The sequence below is a fragment of the Strongylocentrotus purpuratus genome, unplaced genomic scaffold (genome assembly GCF_000002235.5).
Source record: "Strongylocentrotus purpuratus isolate Spur 01 unplaced genomic scaffold, Spur_5.0 spur5_scaffold_9, whole genome shotgun sequence".
NCBI lineage: Eukaryota > Metazoa > Echinodermata > Echinoidea > Camarodonta > Strongylocentrotidae > Strongylocentrotus > Strongylocentrotus purpuratus.
Genome location: NW_022145615.1, coordinates 22,396,650 through 22,413,575, shown reverse-complemented (window position 1 = coordinate 22,413,575; position 16,926 = coordinate 22,396,650). Strand labels below are relative to the sequence as shown.

The window sequence follows — 16,926 nt, the reverse complement described above, 5'->3', positions numbered from 1 at the left end:
TCGAATGACAAACTCGCGAATTTGGCCGGGAAATCCTATGATATTTTCACCTCTGATAATTACTCTTTGTACTTTGACACATGCTCCTTTTCTTTTCTGATAAGTGTCCCCTTTTCCTCTCATTATTAAACGCGCCACAAATTTCAAGCGACTAAGAGCAATTTCTCCCAAAGCTCGCTCGCTACGCTCGCACGCATATATAGATGATATACTTATGTTACTTTTCAAAGGCCTTTTCAGTCTTCCGTTATGAGAATGTGCTTATAATCCCATCAGGATTCAAAAAGTAGACTTTATTGACCTGTTATATGATAACTTAAATATGATTACAAGTGAAGTTCAGAACCAGAGGAAAAAGGCTGGTTGTTTATTATATCACTTTTACAAAGTTATACGTAGCAGGTTATTTGGAACAAACATGCTAAAAAGGGCAACTTGTAGTTTTTGTACGATTAAAGTTGTATAGGCGGATACTCCACCCTCTCGTACAAAATAGCATACAAAGAGCAACAACATGAAAATGGAAAGACACCTCAGGCCTGGGCCTGAGACACCTACTTGCGTTTCGTGAGAGGCTGAAGTATCCGGGCCAGCTATCAATATTTTGTTTATTGAGTAAGTTTTGAAAAAGAAAAAAAACGGGAACTCACTCTCCAATCGTATTGGTTATTGGGGAATTTGGAATGTCATCAAATTAGTTTTTTCCTTTTAACACAATAATTGTTTTGCCACTCAATTCAGGCTTGACTAAATATATACGTTTTCGTAAGGCAACAGACAAGTTATTTTGTCATATAACTGGTTAACATTTAAAGATTTCCTACACTAGTGCCTGGCCGTGCGTGTCCCATATTTGATCAGCTTTAGAAAGGTTGTGGTTGACATGATTAAAAACAAAATTGGTTAGATTAAGTTGCAGATAATTTTCTCATTACTGTATAAAAGGTTAAACAAAAATAAAAAGAGTATTCGAGTATTCGACAAGGCGTCATGTGCATAACAAGTTCCAAATGCTTTCTTTCATACAAATGCACACACAAAGTTCCAAAAGCTTAAATGCATACTATTTCACAAGATGTAATAAAACAATATGAATAATTATAATGATACACTTACATGCAAATGCATGTTCATTTTTCAGCGTTTCTTTCTGCGTGCAAAATAGTTGTTAATACCATGGAAGAGGATAAAGCATTGCAGTAACTATTAGCTACCTGACAGTTCAAAGGAATCTAGATGAATTTCCACCTATACTTTTTAAGAATGTGAGAACAACAACACACTGACTAAAACAGATGTATTCCTTAGAATCAGATATGATGGACAAGTTTGAAATTATATACACCCCAAAACCAAGGTCAAACAATCAGGGATCGAGGTCATACACTTTGATTTCTAAGCTAAACTACTCCATCTACCAACTACTATCATCGGATGCTGCCTTGGCGACAGCGAAAGGCTTCTCAACGTCAATAGTGCCGCTGTCTGCGATGACGCAGTCTTTTACAGGTTTGTCATTATCCCCCGTCTTCATATTTTCAATCTTTCTCACGACATCCTGCAAAAATTTAATAAAACAAAATAAAATTAACAAGTACCTGTGAATTTTTTTAGTATCAGTCTTTACCTTCAGGATTTTAAAGAATTTTTGATTGAACTGTTACTGTCACTCATTTACAATAGTTTCCTACTGAGTCTTATACCCCAAAAAAGTTTAATACTCCATGTTCCACATTGTATACACAAATATGATTTTCGTTCCCTTCGTTGGCTGACGTCAGCATACCTTAATCAGTGCTTATCATTAGGGCAATTCCACGGTAACGGAAGGACACTCAGACAAGATTTTTGAACTTCAGGTTCATACTAAAAGAACTGTTTTATTAGTATAAGATGTGAAACAGTACAGATATAATACCTATATAAGTGCCTTTAATTCTCCCCAAAAAAATTGTCATTATAGTTAAGTAGTTTAAGAATGTGCATATTAATTATCTCGGTAACGGAAGGACATAAAAATGGACATGGTTTTTCCAGTTAATTAGTGTTTATCCAAACTTTGTGAAGTTGATGAAGCTTTCCACTTGACTGAAACACATTTTGTTCCCCATAGTTTAATACATACTAATAAAACATTTCTTTTAGTATGAACCTGAAGTTCAAAAATCTTGTCTGAGTGTCCTTCCGTTACCGTGGAATTGCCCATTAGATTACTATTTTAAGAAATAACCTTGAAAGAGATATTGCATGAAACATATGAGTTGATTGTTTACTGTTTTCATATGATTTTAATAATATGGAAATCGAAATGAGTCAAACAGCACATTCTTCTTGAAATTCCATTAGTTGTCCTCTTTTGAAAAGAATGTCGACATCTTCATGATCAGTTTTGCTGCCATTTTTTTTTAATCAGTCAAAATAGATGGTACATGTACCCTCAATTCCTGCACGTCAAAAAAACAATGTGGTTCTTCAGTTCTGTTACTGATGTAAAATGTAACATGTGTCACAAATGGTTCAAGACTTTGAAGAGATTTCCTTGATGAGAAAAAAAGAAGGGCAAATTTAAGAGATGTTTAGTAACGCAAACACTACTCTGCGAAATCACTGGATACTAAGTGTACGTTATTTTTTTCCTTAGTGATTACGTTACTAGTTAAGTTTATGGCTGGTAAGCCTATATACACTGCAGGCAAGAGTCAGGACTAACATTTAGCATGTTATTAATTTGATTACCATTCTTGTATTCTCTGAAATGTTATCTTTATTGAGGGTGACTTGAAAAAAGTAAATAACTTGGAAGGGAGGGGGTGCAACCTGCCACACGCTTCTACCTCTTGGTTGCTTTGATCTATTGCCGAAAATATTTTGGAACCTATCACCCCCCCCCCCCCCCCAACCACGGATACAAATCGACACCCCCAGAGTGTAGGGTTAAACACTCACCATTCCTTCTAAAACTTTGCCAAAGACCACATGCCTGCCATCGAGCCAGCTTGTCTTGACGGTTGTAAGGAAGAACTGGGATCCGTTGGTGTCCTCGCCTTGGTTGGCCATGCTCAGCCATCCGGCACCGTAGTGGCTCAGCTTGAAGTTCTCGTCAGGGAATTTGTCACCGTAGATGCTCTTACCTGAAGGAAAAATATTAAACAATAAATACATACAATAAATAACAAGATAAATAAATTGAAACGAGAACGGTGTGCTTCATAGTTCTGCAACTATGACACGAGGTCGATAGGTGGGTGTGGTTTAATTGGGGCCTATGCTGCATGTGGTTCATTTTTTTGCATTCCCACTTGGCATTTCCTTCGAAAGTATTTTTTTTTTAAATTCAAATTCTGCATTTTTTTTTAAAAGGCAGTTGACCATGTGAACCGGCCTTAACCCTATATAGCAAGGGGGCTTTAGAAGCCCCCCCCCCCTCTCTACATTTTCGCTATAATTTTTTTTTAACGCAAACAAAATCTTGGGCTGAAATGTTATGACTTTTTTCTTTCGGTGGGTCTTGCGCATCTTTTGAAACAATTTTCGAAAGTCGGACCTACCGTTACAAAGTCAAGTGACCTTTTGTCTTTGCATGTCAGCCCGAAAATCGCTCATTTTCGTGATTTGTGTACAAAAGATATGGAAATATAATTTTCCCCAAAAAAAGATATAAAACATTGGTTATTTGGTCTTGTTTATAATTAAGGTGTTTGTTTTGAGGGTCAAAATAATTGAATTATAGTTAGAATTGAAATAAAACAACAAAAACAATAAAATACATGAGTTAAAAAAACATGGAAATACAAAAGAAATTATCCAAAAAATAAATAACATAATGAATAACCTGGCTCTTTCAAATATTTGTTGTTGTATTTTTTTAATTCCAATTGGATATATGTAGTGACAATGAATGAATGAAGAATATATGATTGATGGGTAAAAATGTGACTTTTACCATAAATATGCAAGTGAATTTTTCAAAAAATTGAAATTACCATAGTATTCTAGTATTCTATACACTTTACTTGACATGCATGCACATTTTCGAGGCGATCGGCCGTTTCCGTTTCACGGCCGAGATCATAGGGGGGGGGGCCCTTAAAATCCCCCCCCCCCCCGACTATGCAGTTTCAAAATAGCCCGGACTATATTATGTCTTGCCAAAATTGCCCCTAGATGCTACCGGCCGTTTCGTGGTGATCTGACAGTATGTCCCAGGATATGTGTTCCCTACCCCCTACCACTCCTCACCCCGCGTAGCTTTACCACGATATCCAAAATATCATCTAATTTTTCCCTCAATACTATACATGTTCACATATGATAAAATTGCTTACCTCCTGTGCCATCCCCCGTTGTGAAGTCACCTCCTTGGATCATAAAATCCTTGATCACTCGATGAAACTTGCTTCCTTTGTATCCAAACCCTTTCTGTAAACCCACAGAAAAACAGGATTTTATTTGATTAAACTTCAATACATTCTCAAAAAGATTAATGTTCAGGTCATCACATCCTCCATCTTTCCAGCTGCCGTGGTGGTGATGGATGCACAGAATCACTCTTCTGCTGCTTCCTCAATTCTCTCATTCTCATACATAGAGTATTAGCACCAGCTTGTCAAAGAGAAGGTTGAATTCTGGTAAAGGTGAAGAGTCATTTGTAAGCTATTTCGGTTTTTTCTTCATATTAGTGTGGAAGAATATCATAAAAAACTTGAATAACTGCAAAGTGTTTGGGCCAAACTTTCATGCCACATGCAATGTAGTTCCATACATAATTTTATTACAGTGCATTTCACTTTGAGCAAGACCGAGTCAATTTCTTATCCCTTTGACTTTTGAGGATTCCAAAGCCTCAGAGTGCATATAAATACATATGAGCTACATACACGTATGAATATTTATCAATCGCCTCCAGAGAGTTTTGTTCACAATGCAATTACATGACCACAACTTGACTCTATCTTTAAGCCCTGGCAAGAATCCTGCTTTCTTAAAGTAATGATCGATGACAAATATAAAAACGGACACTATTCCTTGCTTACCTCACCAGTGGCCAAGGTGACAAAGTTCTTGGCTGTTTTAGGAACAACTTGTCTAAAGACACCGATTACAATCCTGCCAATTTTTTCATCTCCAATTGTAATATCAAAGAAGACCTGTAATTGGAACAAACATTGTGAGTGATTCCTATATATATATATATATATATATATAGGGTTGAAGAAAATGGTCTAGGAACGTGAGACGTAGCTGTACTTTACAATTTAATAAGAAGGCCTCACAAGCCGAAATCTCGTCATAAAATTGTAAAGTACAGCTACGTCTCACGTTTCTAGACCATTTTCTTCACGCCTATATATATATATATATACAGTGCGACACTGCGACCCAGACAAAATTAAACCGAGAATTATCGATGTTTTATCATAACTTAATCACAATTATAATTAATAAATGACACATATTTTTAAAGCTTAGATTTCACGCATGAGTGATTAAAAGCAATTTAAAGGAAGGAAACCAAAAAGTCATTTGGCGGGCGGTATCAAAATTTCGAAAAAAAATTAACATTTCTAGAAAGTTCAGTTTCTGCTCTTTCATATGACACCTTAATCAGGAAAAATGAGCCAGGAATAACAAAGTTCTGTTTGTTTAAAGTGAAACACATTTCGCTAAGCGTGGGTCCAGAGTAAATTGACGCCCCTGATTTTTGTTCGCGCATAACTTATACCTTGTCAGTCACCAAAGCAACAATGTCTCCTTCTGCACCTGTTGGAATGAGCAGAAAAAATTAAAATATTAAAAAGACAAGACTAGATCTACAGCAACTGTAAATACTCCTAGCACCTTCACTGTTCTTGTCGAAATCATGCGGTTTGACCATGCTTCCACTGCGGGGAATTTCGGAGGCCATGCACCAGTTTCACATTTATTACACAATATCAAATTACCGGCAAAATTTCAGTGTAAATTATAAACTTTGTATGGGAAATGTAATGGGAATAGTGCATCAAACAATTTGTCCAATTTACTACTCCGCCCTTCCTATAATTTGTGTGCCAGAGTTGGTAAAAGAAAATTAGATCCTGACAAAATCTCAATATTTTAGGATAATGCGCTAATAATTTTGTGCGTGTTTTAGTGCCCCGTTATTTCATCCATGATAATACAACCATCGATAACTATAAGTTGGCTAATGCGTGTTTTCGCGTGTTTTCTGTATTTTTGCAGTTGGAAAAAGGATGAAATTACACAAGTTTGTGTTCGCTTGTTCTAGTCCGATTACACATCTAACAATGATGAGAAATCATTGAAAGGGACAGCGAACAGTTGCTGTGATACCATTTCTGATGTAGGAATTCTAAATCCTGAAATTTCAGGCGCTCTTTTATCTCACCACCTGGTCAACAGTTGCAGATTAGCGCATAACTTTTCGGCGGCTTGGAGCATGGGGTCAAAGGAGAGCGGCTTGATTCCAGTCCTTCTCTATCACGTCCCTGGTTAGGGTAAATCGGGCATCTCGAAAATAGTACCGCGCAGCTTAGTAATAAAAAATGCAAAAAGTAACGGAAGAGCAATGCTTCAGCACAGTGAGCCATTAACTCAGCTTACAACAAACAGCTATTTGAATTACATTTGAATAACTTAAGCAATATGAATGGGTAGTGACACAATGTAGATCTATCCCTCCTCTCCCCCGCCTCCCGCGCGAAGCGCGGAAGCTATACGTTTCATTAAATCATTAGAGAAAGAAAACGATTCGTTGTACAGTTCTCGACTCTTAATCCTTGTCTAAATTCAGCCCCCCCCCCCCCCTCCTGCGCGAAGCGCGGAAGCTTTTACGTTTCATTTAATCATTAGAGGAAGAAAACGATTCGTTGTACAGTTCTCGACTCTTAATCCTCGTCTGAATTCAGGTTCCCCCCCCCCTCCCGCGCAAAGCGCGGAAGCTTTTACGTTTCATTTAATCATTAGAGGAAGAAAACGGAGAAAAGTGCAGTGCCGCCGTCAGCAGTGGTTATAGGCCTACTGCGCCGTTAGTAGCGGTGCGTGTGCACGCTGCCGCGCCATGTCTGCTGGAGCTGGAGGCGATCGGGCAAGGGCAGAAACATGGTCATGGCCTGGAGAAGTTTTTCGTTGTCAGCAAATAATGAACCTCGACCAGTAAATCAATATTAGGGACTTTTAGATTTGCACGATGAGAACGTGGACTGCAACGTGTGACCTCCTTTTAAGGCACTGCCAGTGCTTAAAAGGACGTCACATGTGATTGCCAGTGCCTTAAAAGGACGTAACACGTCCACGTCCACGCAAATCTAAAAGTCCCTTTTGAGGAGAAGAGGAAGACCAAAATGTCGTGGAATGATATGGTAACATGGGCAGATCTACGGCAGGGGGTGGGGGTAGGGGGTTTAACCCCCTCCTCCCACCCCCCGGCCCCCTTGGGCTGCCAAGTGAAAATGTGATATTAAAGCGGGGGGGGGGGGGGAGGTGGATTCTGGAGAGGAGGACTACTAATCTATTTTATTTTTTTCAGGGGGCGGTGGGAAGTGAAGCGCCGTTTTAGCATGACTTTCTTTTTAACTCTTACTTTCACCTTTCTCAGATAACCCTAAGTTTTTGGTTGCTGCTTTATATGTAGTTGATAATGCATAATTAAAATAAAGAAAGAGAGAGAGAGAGAGAGAACCACCATCATTTTGCAATGGTTCAGGGTTCGTGTAATGTACATTTGAAACCATTTCTTAGCGTCTCGACCCTACAAAAATAGCAAAACTATTTTTGAGGAAAAGCATTATACTGAATTAAATAAAGAATAATAGCCTTATATTGGATCATACTAATGTGATATGATATCATTTTATATCTACATGTATGTTCAACAAATGACCTATATCATATGCCCATGATTATTGCTACCGCAGATTGTAATGCGGCTTCACATACATCTAATCAATACAACAAGTTGTTCATATTTGAGTTCTACAAAATCCAGCCTCAAGAAGACTCTTATTATAAATCATAATTAGTGTACAACACTTTACATGGTGGCAGCGGTGCCAGGACTTTGCTAGACCAATTTGAGTGCAGGTGGAGCCCGGATTTGGATTTTATGGACAATTTAAGCACCGTTTACCGGCCAGGCCTAGGTTGGGATTTCGTTTACGCGCATCGACCCCCTGTGCTAATTTGGCTCGTGTGTATATGCGGTATGGAACTGACTAGCACGTACGAAAAATTACGCGCGCTAACCGCGGAGGAATTTTGAACGGAACAGTGTGAGTCGATTGTTTACATTGACGTGAATGACGGAAACTTCGCGATTTGAGCAAGTTAGTTTTCCTCTACAACGATTTTGGACTGATATTCCGCTGAGATGAATTTTGAACTGAGAAAGGTGAAGCTCTGAACAGGTCAGCGATATATTTGAGGGACGTTTGAGTACTGCAGAAAACGACACTGATTATTTGGTGAGTCGCAAATATGAGATTTTAAACCCCATACGAACTGAGACCGAGTGAGCCTATCGTCCGATAGCACAGCACTGATCGAGAAGTGATTATTTGCCCTACATTCAGGACCAGCTTGATGCGGAGGCAGAACCAGAGCCTAGAGGCTCGCCAGGAGCAGAGCCTAGAGGCTCGTCAGGAGCAGAGCCTAGAGGCTCGACCGGGACCGGGAACAGTACAGTACAGCTAGGGCGCTATACTCCCAGCCCTGCATTTTGGTTTGGAACTGAGCCACACGGACTCGGAGCTCATCGGGAGGATCGACGACGTCGCTGGAGCTGGACACCTCGATCGACACCTAGTCTACATACTATAGACCTATATGAGAGTGAAACCTGGGAATACAGATCTCCGTGGAATAAGATATGAACTTGAACTGAGAGACACTAGATTTTAATCAAGATTTAACATTTTGAAATAATGGACGCTTTGCTGAATTCATTATTTGCACATGTTTGAATAGAATGGTTGAATCACCAACCTGACCAGGATCATTTAATGTGAGTAAATCCATGGATAGTATTGAAGGACCGGCTTATATTTAATAGAGACATGGAAGAGTTGGACTGGCAAAGGAATAAATTGCTTTGGAATTGTATTATTGATGATGTTTGTTGCGATGCAGTATAACAAATGCCATAGATATTTTGTCTCATTGCAGTATTGATAACACAGGATAGGGTACGTGTGAATTTTAATGTAACCCTACTCCTATTTGTATATTAGGATAAGGCACACTATATGACCTTACTCCTTTATGTATAAGGCTGAATATGACTAGACTCTAGTAGTAGTATTGGCTGTTACAAAGTCACACACACAAACAAACAACATGGGAGAGATGACAGGAATCAACCCTCCCTGCATGGATTGGGCATCCAAAGATTTGCCGACTGAATTTAGAAATTTTCAATACTATTGTGAGTTGATATTTTCAGGGCCGCTTAACAAGAAGTCTGACCAAGAGAAATGTACATACATCCTGTTGTGGCTGGGTCAAGAGGGTATCAGGATTCACAAATCCTGGGGAAAGGACTTCAAGACCCCAGCTGAGGTCTTCGAAGCTTTCATAAAACATTTCGAACCAAAGACCAATTTCCGTCTGGCAAGATTTCAGCTGCAGAAATTGGCACAGGAACCAGCCGAAGCCATAGACGACTTCATGGCCAGATGCAAAATACAAGCACAAAAATGCAAGTTTGCGGACATTGAACTTGAAGGTCGCCTCATAGAACAGATCGTCATTGGCACCTCAAGCAAGAAGGTACAGCAAACATTGTTGGCCAAGGATGAGAAACTGACGTTAAATACAGCTTTGGACATCGCCAGAACCCAGGAGGCAACTGAGGCGGATATGAAACTCCTTCATGGTCAAGCCGTCAACGTTGATATGACGAAGCAACATATCCAAAGGAAGAAACAGTGCTCATTCTGTGGACTGAACCATCCACCGAGGAAGTGCCCTGCTTATGGCACCAAATGCAGAAACTGTGATAAAATGCATCACTGGGAGAAATGCTGCCGACTGAAGAAACAGGAACAAGAATCTAAACAGCAGTGGCAAAGGAAACAAGAAGCTACAAAGACATATCCGAAAAGGTCGCAAGCACAGAGATCAAAGAGACTCCATGAGATGAAAGAAGAGGAAGAAACAGAAGAAACTGACGACATGCGGTTTGAGACCATCTGTGTAGACCAGATCAGAAAGAACGAAGCCTTCGCTGTGATCGGAGTTGAGATCGGAAGAGGACCAGCGACTCTAAAAGCCAAAGTTGACACAGGATCTGAAGGGAACATTCTTCCATTACGCATTTATCAGAAGATGTACCCTGATCGCGTGGACTCTAATGGGGAACCTATCACAGGAAAGCTAAGAAAGTCACCGATAACGATAACAGGCTATGGTGAAAAGAGTGTTATTCCACAAGTAGGCCTACATACGCTGAGCTGTAACCACCAGGACAGACAAGCAAATGGAGAATTCTTTGTGGTGAAGACTCAAAGACCAGCCATCCTTGGACTTGAGTTGTGCCTGGATCTAGGATTAGTAGTCTTGAATTGCAGTCTGATGGAGAGCCATGATAGTCCCATCAAAGATAGAGAGCATTTGAAGACTTTGTATCCCGATAGATTTGATGGAATCGGAAAATTTGATGGGAAATACCACATCGTGATCGACAAAGATGCGGCTCCTGTGATACATGCAGTTCGACGATGCCCGATAGGCATAAAGGATGACATCAAGAAAGAGCTTGATGAGATGGAGAGTCTTGAAGTGATAGAAAGTGTCACTAAGCCAACAGACTGGGTATCAAGCTTGGCATACACCCAGAAGCCCAATGGAAGATGGAGAATTTGCCTTGACCCAAAAGACTTAAATAAGGCAATCAAGAGAAGCCATATGCCGATGCCAACCATTGAAGAAGTCCGACACCAGTTTGAAGGAGCAACAGTGTTCAGTACCCTGGATGCCAGACATGGATATTGGGCTATACAGCTAGATGAAGAATCAAGCCATTTGACGACCTTCAATAGTCCCTTTGGTCGTTACCGTTTCAAAAGACTACCTTTTGGCTTGTGTGTTTCTCAGGACGTGTTCCAGCAACGAATGAATCAAATACTAGAGAAATGTCCTGGAGTCATAGGAATGGCCGATGACATAGCAGTCGTAGGAAAGACGGCAGTGGAACATGACGCCAACTTACACAATCTGATGCGCGTCGCAAAGGAGCATGGACTCGTCCTGAACTGGAACAAATGCCACATCAAGCAAGACCGAGTGAGATTCTATGGCCTTGTCTTCAGCAAAGATGGAGTGCAACCAGACCCACAGAAGACAGCAGCCATATCAGCCCTGAACGCACCACAGAACGTGACAGAACTCCGAGAGTTCCTAGGCATTGTGACCTACATGTCACCATTCATTCCAAGACTTGCCTCACTGACTGCACCACTTCGGGAACTTGTGAAGAAAGATGTGATATATAGCTGGACTGAATCACATCAGAAGGTGTTTGAGACCATCAAAGATATGATCTGCAAGGAGACCACACTTGCTTACTTTGATCCAAAGAAACCTGTTGTCCTAGAAGTAGATGCATCGATGAAAGGCGTTGGAGCAGCCCTCACACAGGAAGGGAGACCAATAGCGTTTGCCTCAAAGTCCCTCACAGACACCGAGCAGCGATACGCTAACATTGAGAGAGAGATGCTAGCAGTTGTCTACGCATGTGAAAAGTTTCACACGTTCGTCTTCGGCAGAAGTTTCACTATCCTCTCAGATCACAAACCACTAGAGATGATCACTCTCAAGAACCTTGGAGCTGCACCACCAAGACTACAAAGACTACTGCTCAGACTCCAAGGGTATGACATGACAGTGAAATATAAACCTGGAAAGGAGATGCTTCTGTCTGATGCCATGTCAAGACTTAATCCTCTGCCTCCTGAGTCTCCTGAAATGCACATGAAAGTTGACTTTGTAATGTTCTCAGACAAGAAGCTACTGGAGATCCGCACCGCAACATCAGAGGACTGTGAACTTTGCATCCTGAGAGATGTAATCCTAGAGGGATGGCCAGAAGAAAGGCGTAAACTTGACAAAAGCCTGATCAAATACTGGCCATACAGGGACGAGATGTCCATTGAAGACGGGATTATCCTGAAAGGTTCAAGAATTGTCATCCCCAAATGCCTGACAAAGGAATACCTGAACAAGCTACATGAGGGACATCAAGGCATCATCAAATGCCAACTGAGAGCAAAGAGCTGTATCTTCTGGAATGGCATAAATCAGGAGATCGAGATGATGGTACGGAAATGTTCTGTATGTCAAGAATATGGGAACTCCCTGCCATCAGAGACTCTGCAGCCACATGAAATTCCTGTCAGACCTTGGCAATTTGTCACAACTGACCTCTTCACACTTGATGGAAGAGAGTACCTTCTTGTTGCTGACGTATACTCAAAGTATCCAATTGTAAAGCAGTTACCACAGCAAGCAACAAGTAGTGCTGTCATCAGACTGCTTAAGGAAATCTTCTCTGAACAAGGAACCCCCGAGAGACTAATGAGCGACAATGGACCTCAATACAATAGTGCCATATTCGTAGAGTTTGCCAGAGACTGGAATTTCCAACATGTAACCTCAAGCCCGAGATATCCACAATCCAATGGATTTATAGAGAGGCAAGTACAAACTGTCAAGAACACCATGAAGAAAGCTAAGAGAGATAACATAGGCGTCAACAAGGCATTGCAATGCCTGAGAGCCACTCCATTGGACAGCCATCTACCATCTCCAGCAGAGCTGTTACTGGGGAGGAAGATCCAAACCAACATACCGACCAGAATTCGGAACCAGTCACCCCAAAAGGATGACATCTACCAGAGACTGCAGACCAGGCAGGATGACCAGAAGAAATACTTTGACGACAAGCACGCTACCAACCTTCCCCCACTACACAAAGGACAAGAAGTCAGAATCCAAAATCAAGAGACTGGTAGATGGGACAGAGGAAAGATCACAAACAGGAGACCAGAACCAAGGTCATATGAAGTAGAGACATCATCAGGTTACACTCTGCGACGAAATCGTAGGCACATCAAACCAACCCAAGAGAGGGACAGCATGGAACAAAACCATCAACATGCTAGTGATAGACATAATGATGTACACGACCAGCAGAATGCACAAACAGAACAAACACAATGCAAACCAGACACACCATCGAATCACCACCAACCATACACCACCAGATCAGGTCGTACTATTAAGAAACCAGAGAGATACGATATGTAAAATATTGATATGGTTGGAGATAATTCAAATAATTGTTGTCTTTTGCTTTCTTTAACAATGTTTACAAGGTTTTGAGTAATTAGATTTAAAGAGACATATTGAATATGTCATGTTTTGTTTATTAATTAAGTTTATTGCATTATAAAGCAAGATGATAACTGAAGTCTGATCAAAACATTTTAGATAAATAAGCAAACAATTCGCATTCAAATGAAAAACAAATTGTTTTTGGTGAAAAAACAACAACAAACAAACAAAGAAAGGGACGAAATTGTAAGTTCATATTAGCACAAGTTTAATTTCTTAAGCAAAGAATTTTAAAAAGATATTTTAAACAGTATGGATCTAAATATGAAATTAAGTTTTCATTGAGAAGAGGGATTGTGATATGATATCATTTTATATCTACATGTATGTTCAACAAATGACCTATATCATATGCCCATGATTATTGCTACCGCAGATTGTAATGCGGCTTCACATACATCTAATCAATACAACAAGTTGTTCATATTTGAGTTCTACAAAATCCAGCCTCAAGAAGACTCTTATTATAAATCATAATTAGTGTACAACACTTTACAACTAATACTGATACGGACTAAAGACAATGTGGTATTTGTATAGAGGTATTCCAAAATGACATTCTGATAATCAACATTTGTTCTGGTATCATATATACGCATAATACAACTGATCTTTATGATTTCTTAACGTGACATAGCTTCTTCTCCCTCTGCAAACAAAACAGAAAACAAGGTTATTTAATAAAAGGACCATGCGACAAATAATCATTGTGATTCAAATTGTGCAAGGATTTTTTTGAATAAGCAATGCTTTTCACCAGATCTTCTTTGTAAAAACGACTTTTACAAATCTCAGCCATGCAATTCTGCCACTGTGCTGTAAGATCACTTTGAGATTAGGAGAAGTGTATTATGTAATGGGTATTTTAAATTGAATGGAACGTCTCAACTCAATAAGCATGGCTGAGATTTGTAAAAGTTGTTTTTAAAAAGAAGTTTCGGGTGAATAGCAGTGCTTATTCAAACGAATATTCGCATCAGTTTGAATCACAATCATTATTTGTCGCTTAATCCCTTTTAATGACCATGTTTTCTTTTTCCTTTGCAAGGGGAGAAGAAGATATGTCACGTTAAAGACATCACAAAGATCAGTGTTGTATGCGTATATTGGAGATGCGTAATTGGAGAGCCTCTCGACAGAATTTTTTTAATTCTTTTAGGTGATCCTCAGGCATTGGCTGGTGCTAAATATCATTATGTTTACAGTATGTTCTATCATTTGTTAACCTTGTGATATTTTGTATGTTATCATCTTGCCTGGAAATGAAATAAATAAAATAAAAAATAAATATATTATATACACAGGCCAGTAACAGCTATGTAGCTTGTAAATTTGTAAGAGGGAAAATGCTGATTGAAATGATAATGATGAAATAGCAAATAATTGAAGAGTATCATAGGTACCAATTAAATGGATATTTGTATAAAAAAGAGCCCCCGTGAGAAGGCTCACGGGGGCTCTTTTTTTCGGGGGAAGAGCCCCCGTGGATGAAAAATTAATTTGAGCCCTGAAACACATACAAACGTATAATTTACTAAAAAGTGAGGAAAAATTTCGGAAATTATGTCATTTCAGCATTATTTGTAATCCACCGTTGTGGAATTAGAAATAAACCACGTTTGAATTTGACTTCTCCAAAGCCCCCCCCCCCCCCCCACCTATCAGTACGCCAGTATCTCCTCTTTTCCTTTTTTTTCTTTCCCTTTCCTTCCTTCTCTCTTATTTGTTTTGATTGGGGGGGGGTGTTAACAGCCTGGGAGGCAAGGCCCTTTCGGCCCCCCGATCTCCTTCTTCCCCTTTTCTTTTCTTCTTCCTCTTCTTTCTTTCCCTTTTTCTCCTTTTCCCTTTCCCTTTTTTTCCTTTCTTCTCTTTTTTTTTTTTTTTGCGGGGGGGGGGGGGCCAAGGCACGCTCGGCCCCCCCTGGATCCGCGCCTGCTATCTATTGCTATTGGTCAAAACAGAACAAAACAAAACAAAAAACAAGACGAAAGTTTGACAACAATCATGCACAACAATCAAACAAATAATAAAACAAACATAAACAGATGAAATTTAGCCAGATGTGCCTATAATAGGCTAAACATCTTTTCGTGGACTTTGACTGGTCGCCCTAGGGGCCGTATATACCTTCAAAAGCAATTTAAATATGCCTCATCACTTTTCTTAGCCTACATTAGGCTTCTCTGTACGTTGTAAAAGTTTAATTTTCCAGTTGATAATAAATGGAAAGATACACTGTATAACTGCCACCAAATGAAAGTACCAACGTAAAGACGGATGTTGATGAATAGGAACGAAGTATTAATTTATTAATCTCCAACAGTGCCGTGAAACTATAGACGAACAATGCACATCATACGTAATTTAGCGTTTACATGCAAAAATGAAGGGAGAGTCTCGAACGGATTCTCTATCTTACACATAGTAACCTTTAAACACATTTATCTAAAATCTAACAATCACATATTTCTTGACTCTTAATTAAACCTATAAACATCGTAAATTTATGATTAAATAGTTCTTAGAAACTTTCTCTGTCCTGACTCACCGCGTTGGCTGGACATTATCAATTTAGGCAGGTAAATTATCAAAGAAGAGGACAAACCGAACGATGTTTAGTTACTTCAGGAAGCTGTAATGAATGGAGATAATAATAATAATAGCTAGTTCTTACATAGCACTTAACAAAAAGAAATGTAACCATGGGTGTCGATCCTTACGTAATACCTATTCATCAGGGGGGATGAATGAATAGATCACCCCCCCCCCCCCTGATGACTAGGTATCAGTTACGGATCGACACCCATGAATGTAACCCTCTCCAGCCATAATTTCCATGAACAGCTGTCCATATGTGCATTGCCCCCTCTGATATTCCAAATATTACGAAATGTTACGCAACGCCATCTCAGAGGTGAAGAGGGGCACTTATCCCATCTGAAAAGGGGCACTGACCGTACATGAAAAAGAGGCACTTATGAAAATGAAAACGGGGCAATAATGATAAAGGGAAATGTGCATTTGTTGAAAGAAAAGGGGCACCGATCAGATTTTGATAGGGGCATTTATTGGAGGTGAAAGGGGGCTTTTATGACTAGGGGGAAGTGGCTCTTATTAAAAAGAAAAAGAGGCACATGTTAAAAATAAACGAGGCACTTATCAGAAGGAAAAAGGACATTTATTAGGAAGGAAAATGGCACTTATAAGAAGGAAAAGGAGCATTTTATTAGGAAGGAAAAGGGGAGGTGTCAAAATAAAAGGGGCACTTACGAGAATGAAAGGAATTATTTTCATAGATTTAAAGGGGCAATCATGAGAAGGGAAAGGGGCTCTTTTTTAAATGGGGGTACTTATAATAAGGAAAAGGGGCACTTATTAAAAAGGAAAGGGGGCACATGTGAAAATATAAGGTATAAAATGTAAGGGGTAGTTATTAAAAGGGAAGGGGCATTTTTTACAAAGGAAAAGGGCACCTCTCAGATTTGAAGGGGGTGCTTATGAAAAGTGAAATAGGGCGCTTCTTATACCCGAAAATGT

At 39.7% G+C, this 16,926-nt stretch overlaps 1 protein-coding gene across 1 annotated transcript; it reads right to left on the bottom strand.

The window, feature by feature from the left end:
• Positions 1 to 307: 307 nt before the first annotated feature.
• LOC115917957 (peptidyl-prolyl cis-trans isomerase B-like) lies at positions 308 to 16,041 on the bottom strand. The gene is made up of 6 exons (XM_792864.5): positions 15,938 to 16,041; positions 5,723 to 5,760; positions 5,034 to 5,147; positions 4,326 to 4,419; positions 2,947 to 3,131; positions 308 to 1,558 (listed from the first exon to the last, which is right to left on the bottom strand). The coding sequence occupies exons 1-6, from the start codon at positions 15,951 to 15,953 to the stop codon at positions 1,415 to 1,417; spliced, it is 591 nt and encodes a 196-aa protein (XP_797957.2). The 5' UTR covers positions 15,954 to 16,041; the 3' UTR covers positions 308 to 1,414.
• Positions 16,042 to 16,926: the final 885 nt, after the last annotated feature.

Bases quoted from the DNA above. Each gene is read 5' to 3' on its own strand.
- LOC115917957 (XM_792864.5), bottom strand. The intron at 3,132-4,325 runs GTAAGCAATTTT...TTTTTCCTTCAG, and splicing joins AACGGGGGATGGCACAGGAG to GTAAGAGCATCTACGGTGAC. The intron at 1,559-2,946 runs GTGAGTGTTTAA...AAATTTTTGCAG, and splicing joins GCAAAGTTTTAGAAGGAATG to GATGTCGTGAGAAAGATTGA.